The sequence below is a fragment of the Bacillus rossius genome, chromosome 12, assembly GCF_032445375.1.
Source record: "Bacillus rossius redtenbacheri isolate Brsri chromosome 12, Brsri_v3, whole genome shotgun sequence".
NCBI classification, from domain to species: domain Eukaryota; kingdom Metazoa; phylum Arthropoda; class Insecta; order Phasmatodea; family Bacillidae; genus Bacillus; species Bacillus rossius.
The window spans coordinates 4,779,261-4,794,855 of NC_086339.1; the positions used below are offsets into that span (position 1 = coordinate 4,779,261).

General features: G+C 38.7%; 1 protein-coding gene across 1 annotated transcript; it reads left to right on the forward strand.

Moving 5' to 3' along the window:
• The first annotated feature begins 7,217 nt into the window (after positions 1-7,217).
• LOC134537397 (small ribosomal subunit protein uS2m) lies at positions 7,218-14,319 on the forward strand. Its single transcript, XM_063377770.1, has 3 exons — positions 7,218-7,364; positions 7,452-7,577; positions 13,486-14,319. Exons 1-3 carry the CDS (start codon positions 7,331-7,333, stop codon positions 14,154-14,156), a joined length of 831 nt encoding a protein of 276 aa, XP_063233840.1. The 5' UTR covers positions 7,218-7,330; the 3' UTR covers positions 14,157-14,319.
• Positions 14,320-15,595: the final 1,276 nt, after the last annotated feature.

Below are 15,595 nucleotides of genomic sequence, written 5' to 3' on the forward strand. Positions count from 1 at the left end.
ATTTTTGTACTATGGACACTTATTTCAAAAGGTAATTTTGTGTCTCTTTGCGAAAAAAAAGAAGTCATATTCACATTCTCAATTTAATCCTTTACATGAATATCAATAACCTCGTCTCTATAATTATTTACTATTGAAAAACTTTTACTCGATATTATAAAGACGTACTTACAGCTCAAGATGCACGTTATTGCCAGTCCACTCGGCGAAGCCTCGCGCTCTACCTGTGCTCAACCACGGGCAAATAAAACATTAATCTTTTGCAGAAAATACACGAGAGCGCCATTAGAATTTACATTAATAATTCATTATTTGAAGTAGGTAGGCAGCGAAGGTTATCTCGATAACCATCTGTTTTGAAAACGGTTATTAATGTTTAAACGAGGAAGATTCTAGAAGATATTTAAAGTAGATATACGAGTTCAGTATAGTAGATAACATATATAAGTGATATGCCATGTTCCGTGTGGTTTATAAAGGAAAACAAATATTTTTTTTAATAAGAATTCGCATATTAATTTAAAATGTCCAAATATATAGGTTATTCAAACAGGTCCCTAACCCAGACCCCTCCCAAATACAATTAGTTTTAATTTATGTTAGGAAAAAAATCTGTAATTTAGGATTGTATTTTATTTGCAAACTAGGTTGCTCTGTTTTCAGACACAATAAAAAAAATTAATATAATATATGGCCTTAGTATTTTAAGCATCATAAAACTTTCTAAACCAATAATGTGATATTAAGTAATTTGTATAAAATTTATTAAAATGCAACGAGAAGCATATGACAAGAATACTTCTGGCACAAACAAAATTAATATTTTAATGCTAACATAGATATGTGTTAAATAATGTATTGCGGTGTGTACGACCGTAGCGTTTATTATGTACACCTGTACTGTGTTTGCAACAAAACGTGGAGCAGTTTGTGAGAAGAGTGCAAAATGTCCGCCTAGTGTAAGTCCGACAGTAGGCTGGGATGCAGCAACGAGCAGCAGACAAACATCTGGCGTTTTCGCAACTGACGGGTAAATAAACCCGAGCATTTGCTTGATTTGAACAAATATGAGGAGTGCCACTGAAACAATGTTCACATAGCGAATTATAGGAAGTTAGGATTCTGGACTCGCACACAACATATGCCCCGGATGGCAAATGATGACTCGGCGGCGACAACCACAGAGACTAACAGCAAACAGACAACGGCTGGGAACACGACGAATAGACTGGGGTGGCGAAGAGAAACGAGCGAGTGAAGGCCCTGCCCGAGCGAGAAGCGGTTCGTCATACTGCTCGCGGAGCGAGTCGTCGAACGAGTGAGGACTCACTACTGCACGAACGTCGGTCGCTAAACGAGTGTGAGCAGACTCGCTGCTCCACATCGGTCGTTGAGCGAGTGCCAGTCTCGCATCTTTACGGTGGTTGTTAGGCGAGTGAGAGACTCGCTGCTTCATGGCAGTTGACGAGCGAGTGAGAGACTCGCTGCTCCTCAACGGTTAGTGGGCGGGTGGTAAACTCACTGCTTCACGAGTGAGAGACTCGATGCTTCAGGGATGCTTGGTAGGCGAGTGAGAGACTCGATTCTTCACGAAAGTTGTTGAGCGAGCAGTGGCGTCTCGTCAGGGCAAGCAAGACAAGCAGTGCTTGCCCAGGCAGTTTCCAGACATTGTATTTTTAAATAAATATTTTATTCAGAATAGTATTTTACTTTGGCTCGTGCAGTGAGGTGTATGTATTTTTTACACTATCTTCTTGGGACCCAATACTGTGCGCTATAAGAAAAGAACTCGTTGACACACAAAACATGCTGTTTTAGAAGCGTTGCTAGGTTTAGAAGCGCTGGTAGGACCGCTTTCAGCAGGAAGGCTGCCGCAGTAGTTTCCTTTCGGAAGGGGGGGGGGGTGGCATGGTACAAAGGTTCAGGGAGGGGATTGGCTGTATAAACACGTGGTAGAAGCTACGAAGGTAGCGCTTTCTTGCCGAACTGAAGCTAACATGGCCGAAGCAGATGGTGGAATTCTTCCGCCGACTGCTTCGGCTATGTCCGCTACAGTTCGGCAGGGCAGGTGGCGAGGTCGCGTTTCAGTCGGCGGTCGTCTCTCGGGGCGCGCGCATCTCTCTCGCGGGCTGTTGGCTGGCTGTGCGTGGGGGATTTGTGGGTGTACAGGAGGCGGCCTAGCAGTGCCAACTGCTACCGACCGCGTCCTGCGGGTGGCGGATACAGGATCCCAGCTCGAGAGTTGCAATCTCGCTGGAGTGACTGTGAATAACCAATAGCAGTCCGCGGACCAATGGCCGGCCTGAGGAGTCGTTATTACGGCTATCGGGGTGAAAGGTAGCCTGAATGCAGCTCGGCGCGTGGCAGAAAGCAGTTCCATCGGCGAAGGCACCACAGGGGGAGCTCGATGTGCCCTACATGCGAAGTGTAGACGAACTGCGGGCTGGAAATTGCGGAGCTGTGAACTGCCGCGCGCGCAACGGAACTGAACAGCATAGTAACTCTGAAGGAAGAGATGGCGGCGCCTTTAAGTTGGGGCCCTGTTGGAGCCAGTGGTAGCATGGGCGGCGCAACCTTCAACCGTCCCGGGATTTTGGAGGACAAGAGGGTCCGACTCGCAAGATACTTAATTCGCCTGAACGACTTACCCCCACCCTGGCTTGAAAGGTTGTTGGCTGTTGACTGGAAGAAGGAAGATGAAGATGGCGCAATGTCAGGCTGCCTTACGCCCCGTGCGCCCGCAGTTCGAGCCGGTTTACTGGCTCGTCTGCCCACATCTGGTTTAACTGTGGCTCCTGGGCAGCTGGGCTGGGTGGACGTGTGAAGTCGCCCGCCCCTGGGGGTGCATGCGCCCCTGGTTAATAATAACCCAGGAGTACCCAACATTTAAATGCGGGCCGCTAGGCCCAAGCACCCAACTCCAGCATGGTTGATTTTTCAGCCCCTCCAACTCTTCTTACCTGGACCCTTCTTCCCTCATGTCCAGTAGTTACCTGCTTGCTTAATGCATGTTAATTGATCCCCACATGACCCAGCCCAGGGTTTTCCCTGTGTCTATGCAGGTTTTACCTGGGTTACATTAGCTAGCTTTTAAGCTAGGCGACCAATGGGGCGTCAGTCATGGCGCCAATCGCAGCCATGGCTGGCCAGTAAACCCCAATAGTACACGATGCACGTGCCCTTATCCTGCATGGTAAAAAACCCGCATGGTAGAGTGTATAGGCTTCGTCCTGAGACACACTTAGGTCCTCCCCTAACCTGGACCCTCCCCTTACACACTTAGAATAATTCAGGCTAGGGAAAAAAATCGTGGCGTTTCAGGAATGATTGACGTGCCAGTTTCTTGGTACACATACCAGTTAACAGAGTTTCTGATCACGTATGAAGATAATTTCTTTTGTGTTGGTACGAAAAATACCAAGATTTATTTTTTACTATTCTAGTACATTTTTATGAGGTTCTTCTCTTTATTTTAAGTACTTACTTTGCCATGTGTTGTCTGTTTATATATTTTGTACCAGATATCGATGATACTACACTCCCACTTAGTATATAAGTAATGTAGAGTAGGTATTCTACTATTAGAATAATGTAAATCAAACATTATTTTTTAAAAATAATTTATTTAAAAAAAATGTTAATTTTTCTACCTGTGGAATAGTCAATGTTCAGTAAATAAAAATAATTAAATAGCAGCATTTTGTATCCTTTAAATCCATATTTTTCCGGGGGAGGGCCCCCGGACACCCCCCCCCCCCCCTTTCATGTTTTGATGTGAACGGAGTTGTTGCTTCCCCTCATGTAAACCTCACGCCTCGCCACTGTGAGCGAGTAGGAGACTCACTGCCTCACGATGATTGCTGAACTAGTGCGAGACTCGCTGCTTACTGACAAGAAACGAGGCGAGTGCCGAAATTAGAGGAACCTGGTATCTAGTTCAAGACAAGCGATTTTAAATAGTTGGTTTTCATTGTTCAAGCAAGCATTTTGAAAACACATAACATTAGAAATAAGTCAGTAAATAGTTGACTATCATGACAATTTTATTAATAAGTGTGCTTTTAAAATTTTGCCGTTGTAGTACAAAATATATTCGTGACTAATGCTAAGCGAGTTTCATACACTTGGGGCTCAGTATTATAATATTTATTTTTTCCGGTATTTTATGCAGAGGTTTAGTTCATGTTATAATTGTAGCACCCTAAATGTTATTGAACATTTTTCATTTTGTTGTAACATAACATTTGTTAAGGTATGCTGCTGGGTGCTGTGGAAGAAAGCAACAGTCTACTTTAAGGTGTAACCATACTAAAAGCAATAATGTGATTGTGATAATTTTTTTGGTATTTATAAATAAAAATGTATAAATTTGTATGTACCTAAAGTCTTCATACCCCTTGTGGTGCTTTTTGTTGTGTATATGGCTTCAAAGTTATGCGAGATAAATAAAATTATCAGACAGCAAGCTTCGGGTTCATTTAAATTTATGTTCCAAAAGATTATTGTGTGATGAATGCAATTCACTCCTATAAATCAAAATAAATTTTGAATTTAGTATGTTGTCCGCTGATATAAACTGTAATAGAATGTGAATGACATTAAAATGTATACTTCTTACTTTAAAATGTGTGTGAGTAACTGAATGACAAATTAAAAATTAAATTCATAAAACAAACGCATACAGACATTGCACCATCTACTGAAACTACGATACTATCTAACAGCAAAAAATAATAAAACAATTAAACATTATTTTATTTCAATAAATTATTTCGATGTTGAAATAAAACAAGGAAAAAACTGGAGTACAAACTTAAACTATTACAATACCAAAATGTACATATTTAGTACTTACAAATAAAAAATATATACTTATTATAATCTAACAAGTCAATAATTATTGCCGACATGTTATGGACATTCTATACTATTGTCTAGGGATCAGTGGAGGATCCAGGATTTTGGTTTGGGAGGGGCTTGACCTAGCTGAGGCTATGCTTTATCAAGGCAAACACTAAAACAATAGTGGACCCAGATACTTTTGGGGGGGGCTTGAGCCCCTTAGCACCCCTCTGGATCCGCTACTGCTAGGGATATAATACTATTATTCTGAATTTTAGTAGAAACTGTTTTTGTTTCTTTGATGAATTTGAGAAAATTCAATATAACAGTAAGTTTTGTTCCAGTTTCAGTAGTAGAGTTATGAAGCCCTCAACACTACAAGACTACTAGGTGTATATTAAGGAAAATCATGTAATTATTAGTTGGAGCAGTCAAGAAGAGTAAAACGACAAATAAATGCTAAAAATGATAATAGCGGAATGAAGCAACTGTCAGTAGGAAAGCTGGAACAAGGGAGAGCTGGACCCGGAGGATTGACAGGTTGACAGCATCACATCTGGTGTCATCTCAGCTGCCATGAGAGGGACGAGCGACCATCGTGGGAGGGATTTAGATGGGGATAAGGGCCTCTGCAGAGGGGGAGATGGGGAAAAGGAATTGGCCCACCATCTCCGACGAGTCGCTAGCCAGAGTGAATAGCACACTGTCTCTGGAGAGTCGCTAGCATGATGGGAATTGCCCGCTGTCTTTTGAAGAGTAGGTAGCTAGCAGCTTGAGAGCGGGGTAGGAAATGAAGGAGAGATGAGGGAGAGATCAACTTAAGCAATAATTTTAATAACACTTCTCAGGATTTATTTTCACTGGAAAACTCTGTGGTTGTGATCCCCGCCAGGATTTTTTTCTAACCTAAATAAAACTAAGTGTATTTTGAAGGGTCGGGTTTGGGAGGATTTTTTTCTTAACCTAACTAAAACTAAGTTGATTTGGGATGGGTTGGGGTTAGGGAGGGGCCTAAGTGCATCTCAGGCCAAATTCTATAGGCATTAATCATGCAGGATATCAACTATGCAGGAGGGGTAGCATGCATTGTGTGCTAAGAGAGGATTCGCCAGCCATGGCAGCGATAAACGGCATGACTAACTCCCCTACAACTAGATAAATTGAGCCCAGGTAAAACTGCATAGACACAGAGAAACCCTGGACACTTTCATGCGGGATGCAAAATTTCATGCATTATGCAAGCAGGTTGGTTACGGGAAACAGAGGGATTTTTCAGGAAGAAGAATTGGACAGAGTAGAAATCAGCTACTAAGCAAAACTTTGACATTGCTGTCCACATTAGTTTTGGAAGGTACTGTTTTTAGGGGGCTACTTTCGTCGTTTCCCTCCAGGCTACCAGCCAGCGTATGAACTGAAAACTAGAAGGGAAAAAGTTGTAAAAATTAGAGTCTCACTGGGCCAAAAATGGGAGTTTATGCATCAATTAGGTTTTGCTGAACCTAAAGAAAAAGGCAGGGGGAGGGATACCTTACAATTATATTTAATTAAAATTAAGCTAACTTAAATCCAGTTTATAGTCTCATGCATGACACTGTTTATTATAACGCCTGCCTATTTGATTCCTTAATTGGATACAGTTTCGTCATGATCTAGATTACAGCCCATGAGTTAAGTTATGGTTGTAGCCCAACAAGGTAATTCTTCTTGTTGCCTTAACCGAACATCTTGGGATATCATCACCGAAACACTTAATTTTTGTTAATAGAGTGGAAGGGTCATTTATGTTAAGTACACGAATAATTCTTAATTAATTTTCAATCATAAACCCCACCTTAGTGTTTCTTAATGACGAAAACAGATGTCATGTCACTAGAAAAATTATTTTTATTGTCTGATTTTATACAACATTTTACACACTTTATAACCCGTTCTACATTCAAAATATTTTATGAAAATTCAAGTATGTCGAACAAACATGGCAGCAGCTAGTGATGTTTCCGGTGAGGATTTTACCCCCTCCCACGCCATTTCAAAAATATTTGACATAGCATACCTATTGAAACGTGTTGTAAGCGAAAGTTTGAATGTGTGACAGGGTGTAATATGTAAAAGTTTAATATAGCTCAGAAAAATAATATACTGTATAAATGCGATAGCATTTTAAACATAGTTGAATTTATATGTACAACTTTATTGAAAAATTTAAAACTGTCTTTTTTCTAATATTATACCTTAAACTTTACTGTCGAATACATTTGATGACAAAAATTCTACAGTATGACATGACATTATTTTGTATCCTATTTCATAGAGTTAATTACATTTATTTTCTTCTTCACTATTATACATTATACTCTATCGATCTACTTTTATTCTCCGATTCTGGCTGTTCTTTATTCATGTTAGCCGTAAAAACAAAGTATTTTTGTTTGGAAACGTCTATTTGTTATGATTTCATGCTGAGGAAAAGCCGCACATTAAAGCGAATATGGAATTTGCAAAAGTAGCTTGTCTTGTGTGTGGTAAGTGCTGGTTTTGTATTACTGATTTGTTATTTATCGAGTATACATAGGTATGAAACTAAAAATTCCATTAATGTTTGTCCACAGTAAGAAGAATACTCTCTGCTGGAGTTCCATCGTCAATCTTGAAGTCTAGAAGTCCAATCAGCCGATACCTTTCAACTGTATCGCAACCTGAGAGATCGGATGTTGAGTTTCAAACAACTGTTGCAGGTCTGTGACCATTGTTATTTGAGTCATTCTGGAGCAGAGTAACGTTTTTACAAAAATAAATTCCATTATATTGCAATACTAAAATAGTTTACCATTAGTTTTCCATTTTAAACAGTAGAGAAAAGATTTCCACAAGTCCTGTGACATAATTTGTTTGTATTCTGATATTCAAGCTTCTGTTATGCTAAATTAAAACAGCACGCATCATGCATCACAGGGTTAATATTATCAGGATCATGCCATCAGAATCGAGGAATAAACTTGGATACATGATATGTGATAATGGTAATTATGTAGAGTCGTGTTATATGCGAAAAAAAATGCTAAAAATCCGAAAATACTTGTATTCTATGCTCTTTCACTTCCTCGTTTCAAATCAACCGGTGGAGATAAGAAATTCCAAATACTTTAGGAGATATAGAAGTTTTTAATTTTCATCACAATATCTGTGTATTCATGCGGCGATCTACATTGTTTCTGGTTTACGAGTATCTATTATGTTTCTTATTGGACAATTTTGTCACGTGACAGTTCCGTGATTGGCCAGTATTCAAATGAACCAATACGTGATTATTTATTTATTTATTAATGTTCCGTCGGAGGTATCGCGACGTAGGTGAACGACTACATTTCCTTCTAATGGCAAAGGAAATGTACCTGCCTTCAACTTAGGTGGGTTTTTAACGTTTCTAATTTTAAAGTCTTATTTTTTATTTGGATATTGTTGTGCAAGTAATAAGTAACAAAAGGAATTTACGTGAGTTGTTAATGTTCATCATTTGTCCGGGTTTGTTAGGTCAGGTAAGTTGCATTATAAATACTTTAAAACTAAAGAACCATTGAAATTAAATCATATTATTTTTAATGTACGCTTAGTTTGAAAATATTAATAATGTAACTGACCTGACTTAATCAACCATTTTATTTATTACGTATTCACGAACACACAGCAAAATAACAAAAATTGCGATGGTTGAATGGTTGTACAGGTGTTGTATTGCAAAATTAAAAAATTTGATATCTCCTATAGTATTTGGAATTTATTATCTCCGCCGGTTTTAATGAAAAGAGGAAGTGAAAGAGCATATAATAAAAGTAATTTCAGATTTTTAGAATAATTTTTTTTGCAAATACCGCTACTCTACATGTTCAAAATTAAAAAATTCAATATCTCTTAAAGTATTTGGAATTTCTTATCTCCGCCGGTTGATTTGAAAAGAGGAAGTGAAAGAGCATAGAATAAAAGTATTTTCAGATTTTTAGCATTTTTTTTCGCATATACCGCTACTCTACATATTTACCGTAATAATTAACCTCACGTAGTAACTGTTTGTAAAAATATTATAAGGAACATTACTTGCCACAGCCCCTCACACATGCAATAAAAGACAAAATGAATTTTCAAGTTTCTACGACAGTATCAACTTGATGGTCCTAGTACCAGTTTTTATTCAGCTCTTAACTTTTCAAATTAAAATATAAGTTTGACAACCCAAATCAACTAACAAAACAACAAAATACATGGAATGAAATATGTATACAAATACAGTAGAACCTTGATTACCTGTGACCAGATGAACCGAGTATTTGGTTAACCGGGTTCTCAATTAAAAATTAAACATTTTATTTTTGGAAAGGGGGGAATGGACCAAGCCCACGAAGTATAATTTATGAGGGAAGAGACAAGAAAGGAGTAAAACTATTATTCTTATTAAACCAATTGTATGTAAGCATGTTTGGTTTTAATAATTAATTGTTAACAATTATTTTTAACGTAACTGAACTATTGTGCATTCTTCTATTTGTTTTATAAATTTAAACTTTTTTTATTTTGTAAAATCCCTTTACCTTGCAGTGTTGGTACGAAAGCCACAAATGCAAGTAAATGTACAAATAATAATTAACACAAAACTTTGAGAAGGCAAGTCCTAACCTTCTGGTGTTACGTATACATTTTTCAAACAGTTACCCGTAGGAAATTTAATTCCCACATAAGCTAGGCTTATGAAGCCTCGTAATTTAGTAAGTTAAGTTAAGGGGTACATTTTAACGTTAACCTTTAGTTTTTTTTTTAATACATGCATTCTTTGGTGTGACAAATTGTATTTTATATTAACTAATTTATTATTACTATTCTAAGAGCACTTACCAGTAATCGCGGCTTCTGAAAGTATAAAATAAAAGCAGTCAACATACAGGTTCATGGAGGCACAGAGGGTGCCCAACCTTTGTGTGGGATATCGCGTGACCCGTAATTATCTGTGCTGTATTTCTAGATTTTATAAAACCTGAACATGAATTCTAGTGAAATAATGTACGATCAGCGAAAAAAAACCTAGTACCGTCAGTTGGGGTGAAGTTGACCAGTGGGGTGAAGTTGACCATTTTTATGAAATTTGTTTTGTTGGCCTGACACAATCCAGGCAATGAAGATAAAAAGTTATGTGGTTTTGTTTTAAAATCTAGGAGAGTTTCTCTTAAAATAAGTGATTTTGGGACTGAAATTACAATTTTAGACAGAAATTTAGAAACAAATAAAAACCAAGAACTATTTGTTATGATTAATAATGTTGCTAATAGGTACTTTATTACTGCTGGATATAATAAAAAAAATAATTGCAAATAAAATTGCTATGTTTGCTGATTTGAGAGGATAGAAGAGTAAGTAAATAATAAAAATTGCCAAATAAATAAAAATTTCTAAGGTAAACTAATTTTATTGAAACTGCAGTTTCTTTAGCATTTTGGGGTGAATATGACCACATAGTCATGTTGACCCCAATGTCTAGTAATTTATGTTGAGAAGTGTCTAATTCAGAAAACAGTTCTGCCTCTTTATAAACTAAACAAACGAGGCCATTATGTTTTCCAAGAAAAAGTGATAGCAGAATGAACTAGAATGGAAATGCTGTTCAATGTTTACTAACATATAGTTTCAATTGTTATTTATAGTAGCTTACCTGTGGTTATTTGGTCTATTTTTTCTATTATTGTAAGGTTTACTTCACATATCAGTTAAATGTTTTATTATACTAATAAATATATATTTTTTGGTTATTGGCTGTTTTCAAACTTGTAGATTCCTCTATTTTAGGAAATAACCATCAGTCATATTCTGGAATAGCCTAAATTATAATGTTTGTAAAATATCAATTCAATTATTTTCCAGTTTTATGCACAAGTAGTTTAAGTGAAGTCACCTTAACTATTGATAGGTAGGTAAATAAATCTGTTCACTTGAGTTTTCATTATTGGCAGTCTAAATAAATAAAACTTTATTTTTTTTTCTCAAAATAATTTTTTTGGTGTTTCTCTTACATATAATGTAGTCAACTTAACCCTAACACTAGCAAGGTGAATATTACAATGAAAATAAACTTAATGGTCACATTCACCCCACTGGGGGTGAACATGACCAATGACATAAAAAAATTTAAAACATCATTAAAATATTAGTAATTTTTTCTTTCAATGATAGCATTTCATAAAACAAGTATAGATCTATACACGTACATAGTTAGATAAATAAACATATTAAAATTTGGTAGCAAAAATTCATTATGAAGATTAAATCTGGTCACCTTCACCCCAACTGACGGTACCGATATCACTTACCATATTAAATTTTTTTTAAAAAGTGTGTATGGTTATTGTGTGTGCAAGCCTTCGTGTTAAATACGTTAATAAAAAAAATTATGCGATGGTCTGATGTTGGCTGGTGATAGTTTTAACTGAAAATGTAGGTAATTTTTTTTTAATAACCTTTGATCCTAAACCATTTGATGTTGAACACCTTTAGTATTTCCTGGACACATATATATATACTGTTACGATTTACCGCGGGTTCGTAAAGGATAGTCCAATTAATAGATTTTATTTCACACATACAGTTTTATTTATTACCACTACTTGTCACAAATAATCTTCTAAATTGGCAAATAATTAATTACACTTAAAGAAATGTCTATTCCCCAGTCACTCGTTCCACACACCTCGCGGGGCCGCACCTCTGGCGCAACTCTCGCTGCAGCACCCCTCGTGGGTCTCCGCCGCGGGACTCCGTCGCCGCACTCCGCCGCCGCAGTCACACCCTTCGCCGAGATCCCACTCGACGCCTCGCTCGGAACTTCCCTCGGGACTCGGCCGCGCCCGCGACTCTATCGCCTGGAAACTCCGCCGCGGGAAAACTCCCGACTCCACTGAACTCACTCACTCCCTGCCCTGGAACCTTCGTCCAAGGACTTCGCCACTCTGCCGCACCCGCGGCGCTATCGCCCGGAAACTCCGCCGCGGGAGAACTCCCGACTGAACACTCCGAACTCTCTCAGACTGACTGACTCTCTCGAGGCCGCCGTCCTCGTTTTATCTATGAGCCGCAATTTCTGGAACTCACGAGAGCGGCACAGAGTTACTCCGAGCCGTCCAGACGGCAGAAAATTCTCGAAAACACGTGTCGGCGGCTCGCCCAACTCCCTGCTGTCCGGTGTCAGTTACGTGTCAAAGGCAGGGCGCCGCGCGGGGAGTGCGGAGGGCTGGAGGGAGATAAAGCGGCGACCCAGGTGCGCACGGCACATCTCATGTTACGGCGTGCACCTGTGCGTGACGCGGCCTTGCTAACGTTCGTAAAAATACTAAAATACACGTTGCCCAATGTAAATATCTTAATTTCTTTTTGACTGGAAAATTTTTGATAATCGATGGTATCATTCTAATCATGTACACAATTACGGCCTTCTACTTAAATGGATTTACAAATGTGATATCATTAGAGTACGTCTAGTGATGGCCTTCACTACCCATTGAAAAGAAAATTCTTTTAGATCATATATATATTAGTGTTAATGCAATTTGATTGGTTATTTTACAAATCAAATGTAAATGTTATATATATATATATATATATATAGAGCTTCTAAATTCGTAGTAAGCAACCATCATTTCAAAAATCTCTTTTTCAGGACAACCATGGAAAAGAACCTGTCAGACAATTTATAATAATGTTTTCTGAACATCATGAGAAGCATTGAAATTGCTGCTATTAAATGCTAGTAACTTACTTATTGGTACTTTACTACTCATAGTAAATGTAATATTGTCTATTAGTAATGTAAAGTAAGTATCAATAAGTAAAACGAGCAAAACATAATTGACGTAAACTAAACGCCCAGCAAGTGAATCACAAAGAACCGATGCTAAACTAAATTTTAGATAAAATATATTTTTTAGGTCAGGATATTTGTCTAAAGGAGTGATTTTCGGAAACTTACACCAGTAACTGCATATTGCTTTCCAGGTGGTGCTAGTAAACCCCATGAATGCAGTCATCAGGAAGTCTGGTCTCAGTATATAGAGCTAAAGATTTTTTGTGAAACGTTTTTTGTTAGTAACTTGTCATAAATTTTGCAATCCCCTAAATCAAATTGTTAATTCAAAAAAAAATCAAGAAAACTAGTAAATCTCTTCATGTCATTGTCAATTTGTTTAGGTAATAATAACGACCATGCATATCAGAGTCTGTACTTGATCAGTGACCTTGTTCAGAACTGGACATAATGTGTGTCAGTCCCCACCAATGTGCGACCATCTTGAAGCATTTATACCACTCCTTGTTTGGGTGGTCCTTGTATCATGAACACACTAATATTCCAAATGTTGATGCTGAGTACACTCTTGCACTCATATACTTGATTGTTAGGGATTGGTTCTTTCTATATGTTGATAAACTTGTTTTGTGTTAATGAAGACACCCTCAATCTTGGAATTTGACATTTTCCATGCTTTATTGAAAAATATATATATGTTTTAAAAAAAATTTTACTTGCTAAGTATAGAAGTATTCACATAATGTGTTTGCAACAGTAATTATATTTTTAATAAAATGTATGTATGTTTTCACACCTTGTTTCAGACAAGCGGAAGAGTGTGTTGGATCCACTGCAGCACCCCGATTACTTCAGAGTGCACGAGCTGTTCACGGTCCAGGATCTGTTCGAAGCGAGGGTCCACCTGGGCCACAAGGAAGGCTCCCTGGACGACCGCATGAAGCCGTTCGTCTTCGGCTCGCGGCTGAGCCACCTGGTGTTCGACCTGGACCTCACCGCCCACCACCTGCGACGGGCCCTCAACTTCACGGCGCACGTCGCGTTCAACGGCGGCGTGGTGCTGTTCGTGTACAGGGGCGCGCACAGCTCCCTGGCGGTGGAGCGCGCCGCGAGGGAGTGCGGGGAGTTCGCGCACACGCGGTTCTGGCGCGGCGGCACCTTCACCAACTCGGAGCGGCAGTTCGGGACGGTGACCCGGCTGCCCGACCTCTGCGTGTTCTTCAGCACGCTCAACACCATCCTCTCGCAGCACAACGGTGTGCTGGAGGCAGCCAAGATGGCGATCCCGTCGGTCGGCATCGTCGACACGAACTGCAACCCCAACCTCGTCACGTACCCGGTCCCGGGGAACGACGACACTCCCTGTGCCATCGCCCTGTACTGCAAGCTGTTCACGGAGGCCATCCGGCGCGGCAAGGAGGAGCGAGCCAGGGTGCTGCAGTTGGCCGGCGCCGAGCTGCCGTCGGACGTTTCGTGAGGAAGCTGCTGTCCCGGTGTGGAAGAACAGTGTTTTATTGTGTTCGTTAAGACTGTGGTCAATCCTCCTAACTACAAACTTGAAGGGACCATAACTTCGACACACCTTTCAGTAACTAGGTTTGTTTTAATCACAACAATTGAATAAATTAATTTTAATTGTATCATTGCTTTCTTTATTTTTACCCTGGGATATTTATACTATACACTTTATTGTATTGCTCTAGAAGACAGGTAAAATTGGTTTCATATTTGGCACCAGTGCAAACGATTTCGTACATGAAAGAATAAATAATAACACTCGTAGATCTGGAAGTTACTCGTATTGAGTAAAACTACAAGTATATTCAGGCTGCTATAATTCAAATATCTTAACGCAATCAACAATTTCTACAAACAAAATGTGACGCTGAACCTTAAAAACATTCGAGTTACTCTGATTTTTAAATGCAGACAGGATTCACTAAAAGACATTCAATTATAAAAGTTCTTCGCAAATCAAGTGATTAAAGTTTGACAATTAATCCTAATCATTATTTATATACTAAGGTTCGTACAATTCACTGAAATGTAATTCTTCTGGAAATAAAATAAAGTTAAATTTAACATGGTTTTAACAATTGAGGAGTAATTATTAACGACTCTTTCACAACAGATTTCCCTTGGTATTGACTTGTAAATATTACATAGTTTACAAATGTCTTTAAAGCAAAATGCTCGGGCAAAACAAAATATCTCAAATAAGTTTATATTGTTACGAACGCAGACAAGACAGTGACGTGTGCCAAGTTTGAAGCTGGCTGGCAGCCCCGCGTGACCACTGACGTCACGTGCCGCCCACTGACGTAAGGTATGGCACGTATGCCTGGCCGGATTACGAGGGTCCTCTCTGCCCCTTGCCCCTTCCACTCCCCTCGCACCGTCTCCGCTCAGGCCATTGTCAGTGACCTTTTTAGCAGCCTGGGATTTCTGCGGATTTCCCAAGGCCACAGCGTGGAATGGCGCTAAAACTAAAAATTTATATAAACAAAACAAAAATTCTCATAATAGAAAAACATGATTTGTATTGGCAAACATGTATAAATGATAATTTTATGAAAAGTACACATCCTTGCACAGACTAGAAACAATTTGGTTATTACAAACTTGGTGTACTCTATGGTACAATACTTAAATTCACATATAAAATTTCTGTGGTGAAATTTTTCTACAATACTAACCATCATTTAACAGTTTAGTACCTATTAGATGCATGTTATTGTTAACCCTTGGGACACAAACAGTTTGTGTTACATAATCAAACAACTGATTGTTATTATAACTCTTAATTACGGTACGTTATTTCTAGTAACTGCGAAAACACTTTGTACTAACAGAGTTTTTATTAATGATTTTTCACTGTGCCTACTTGTTTTGAAACACTTTTCTTGAATATCGTTA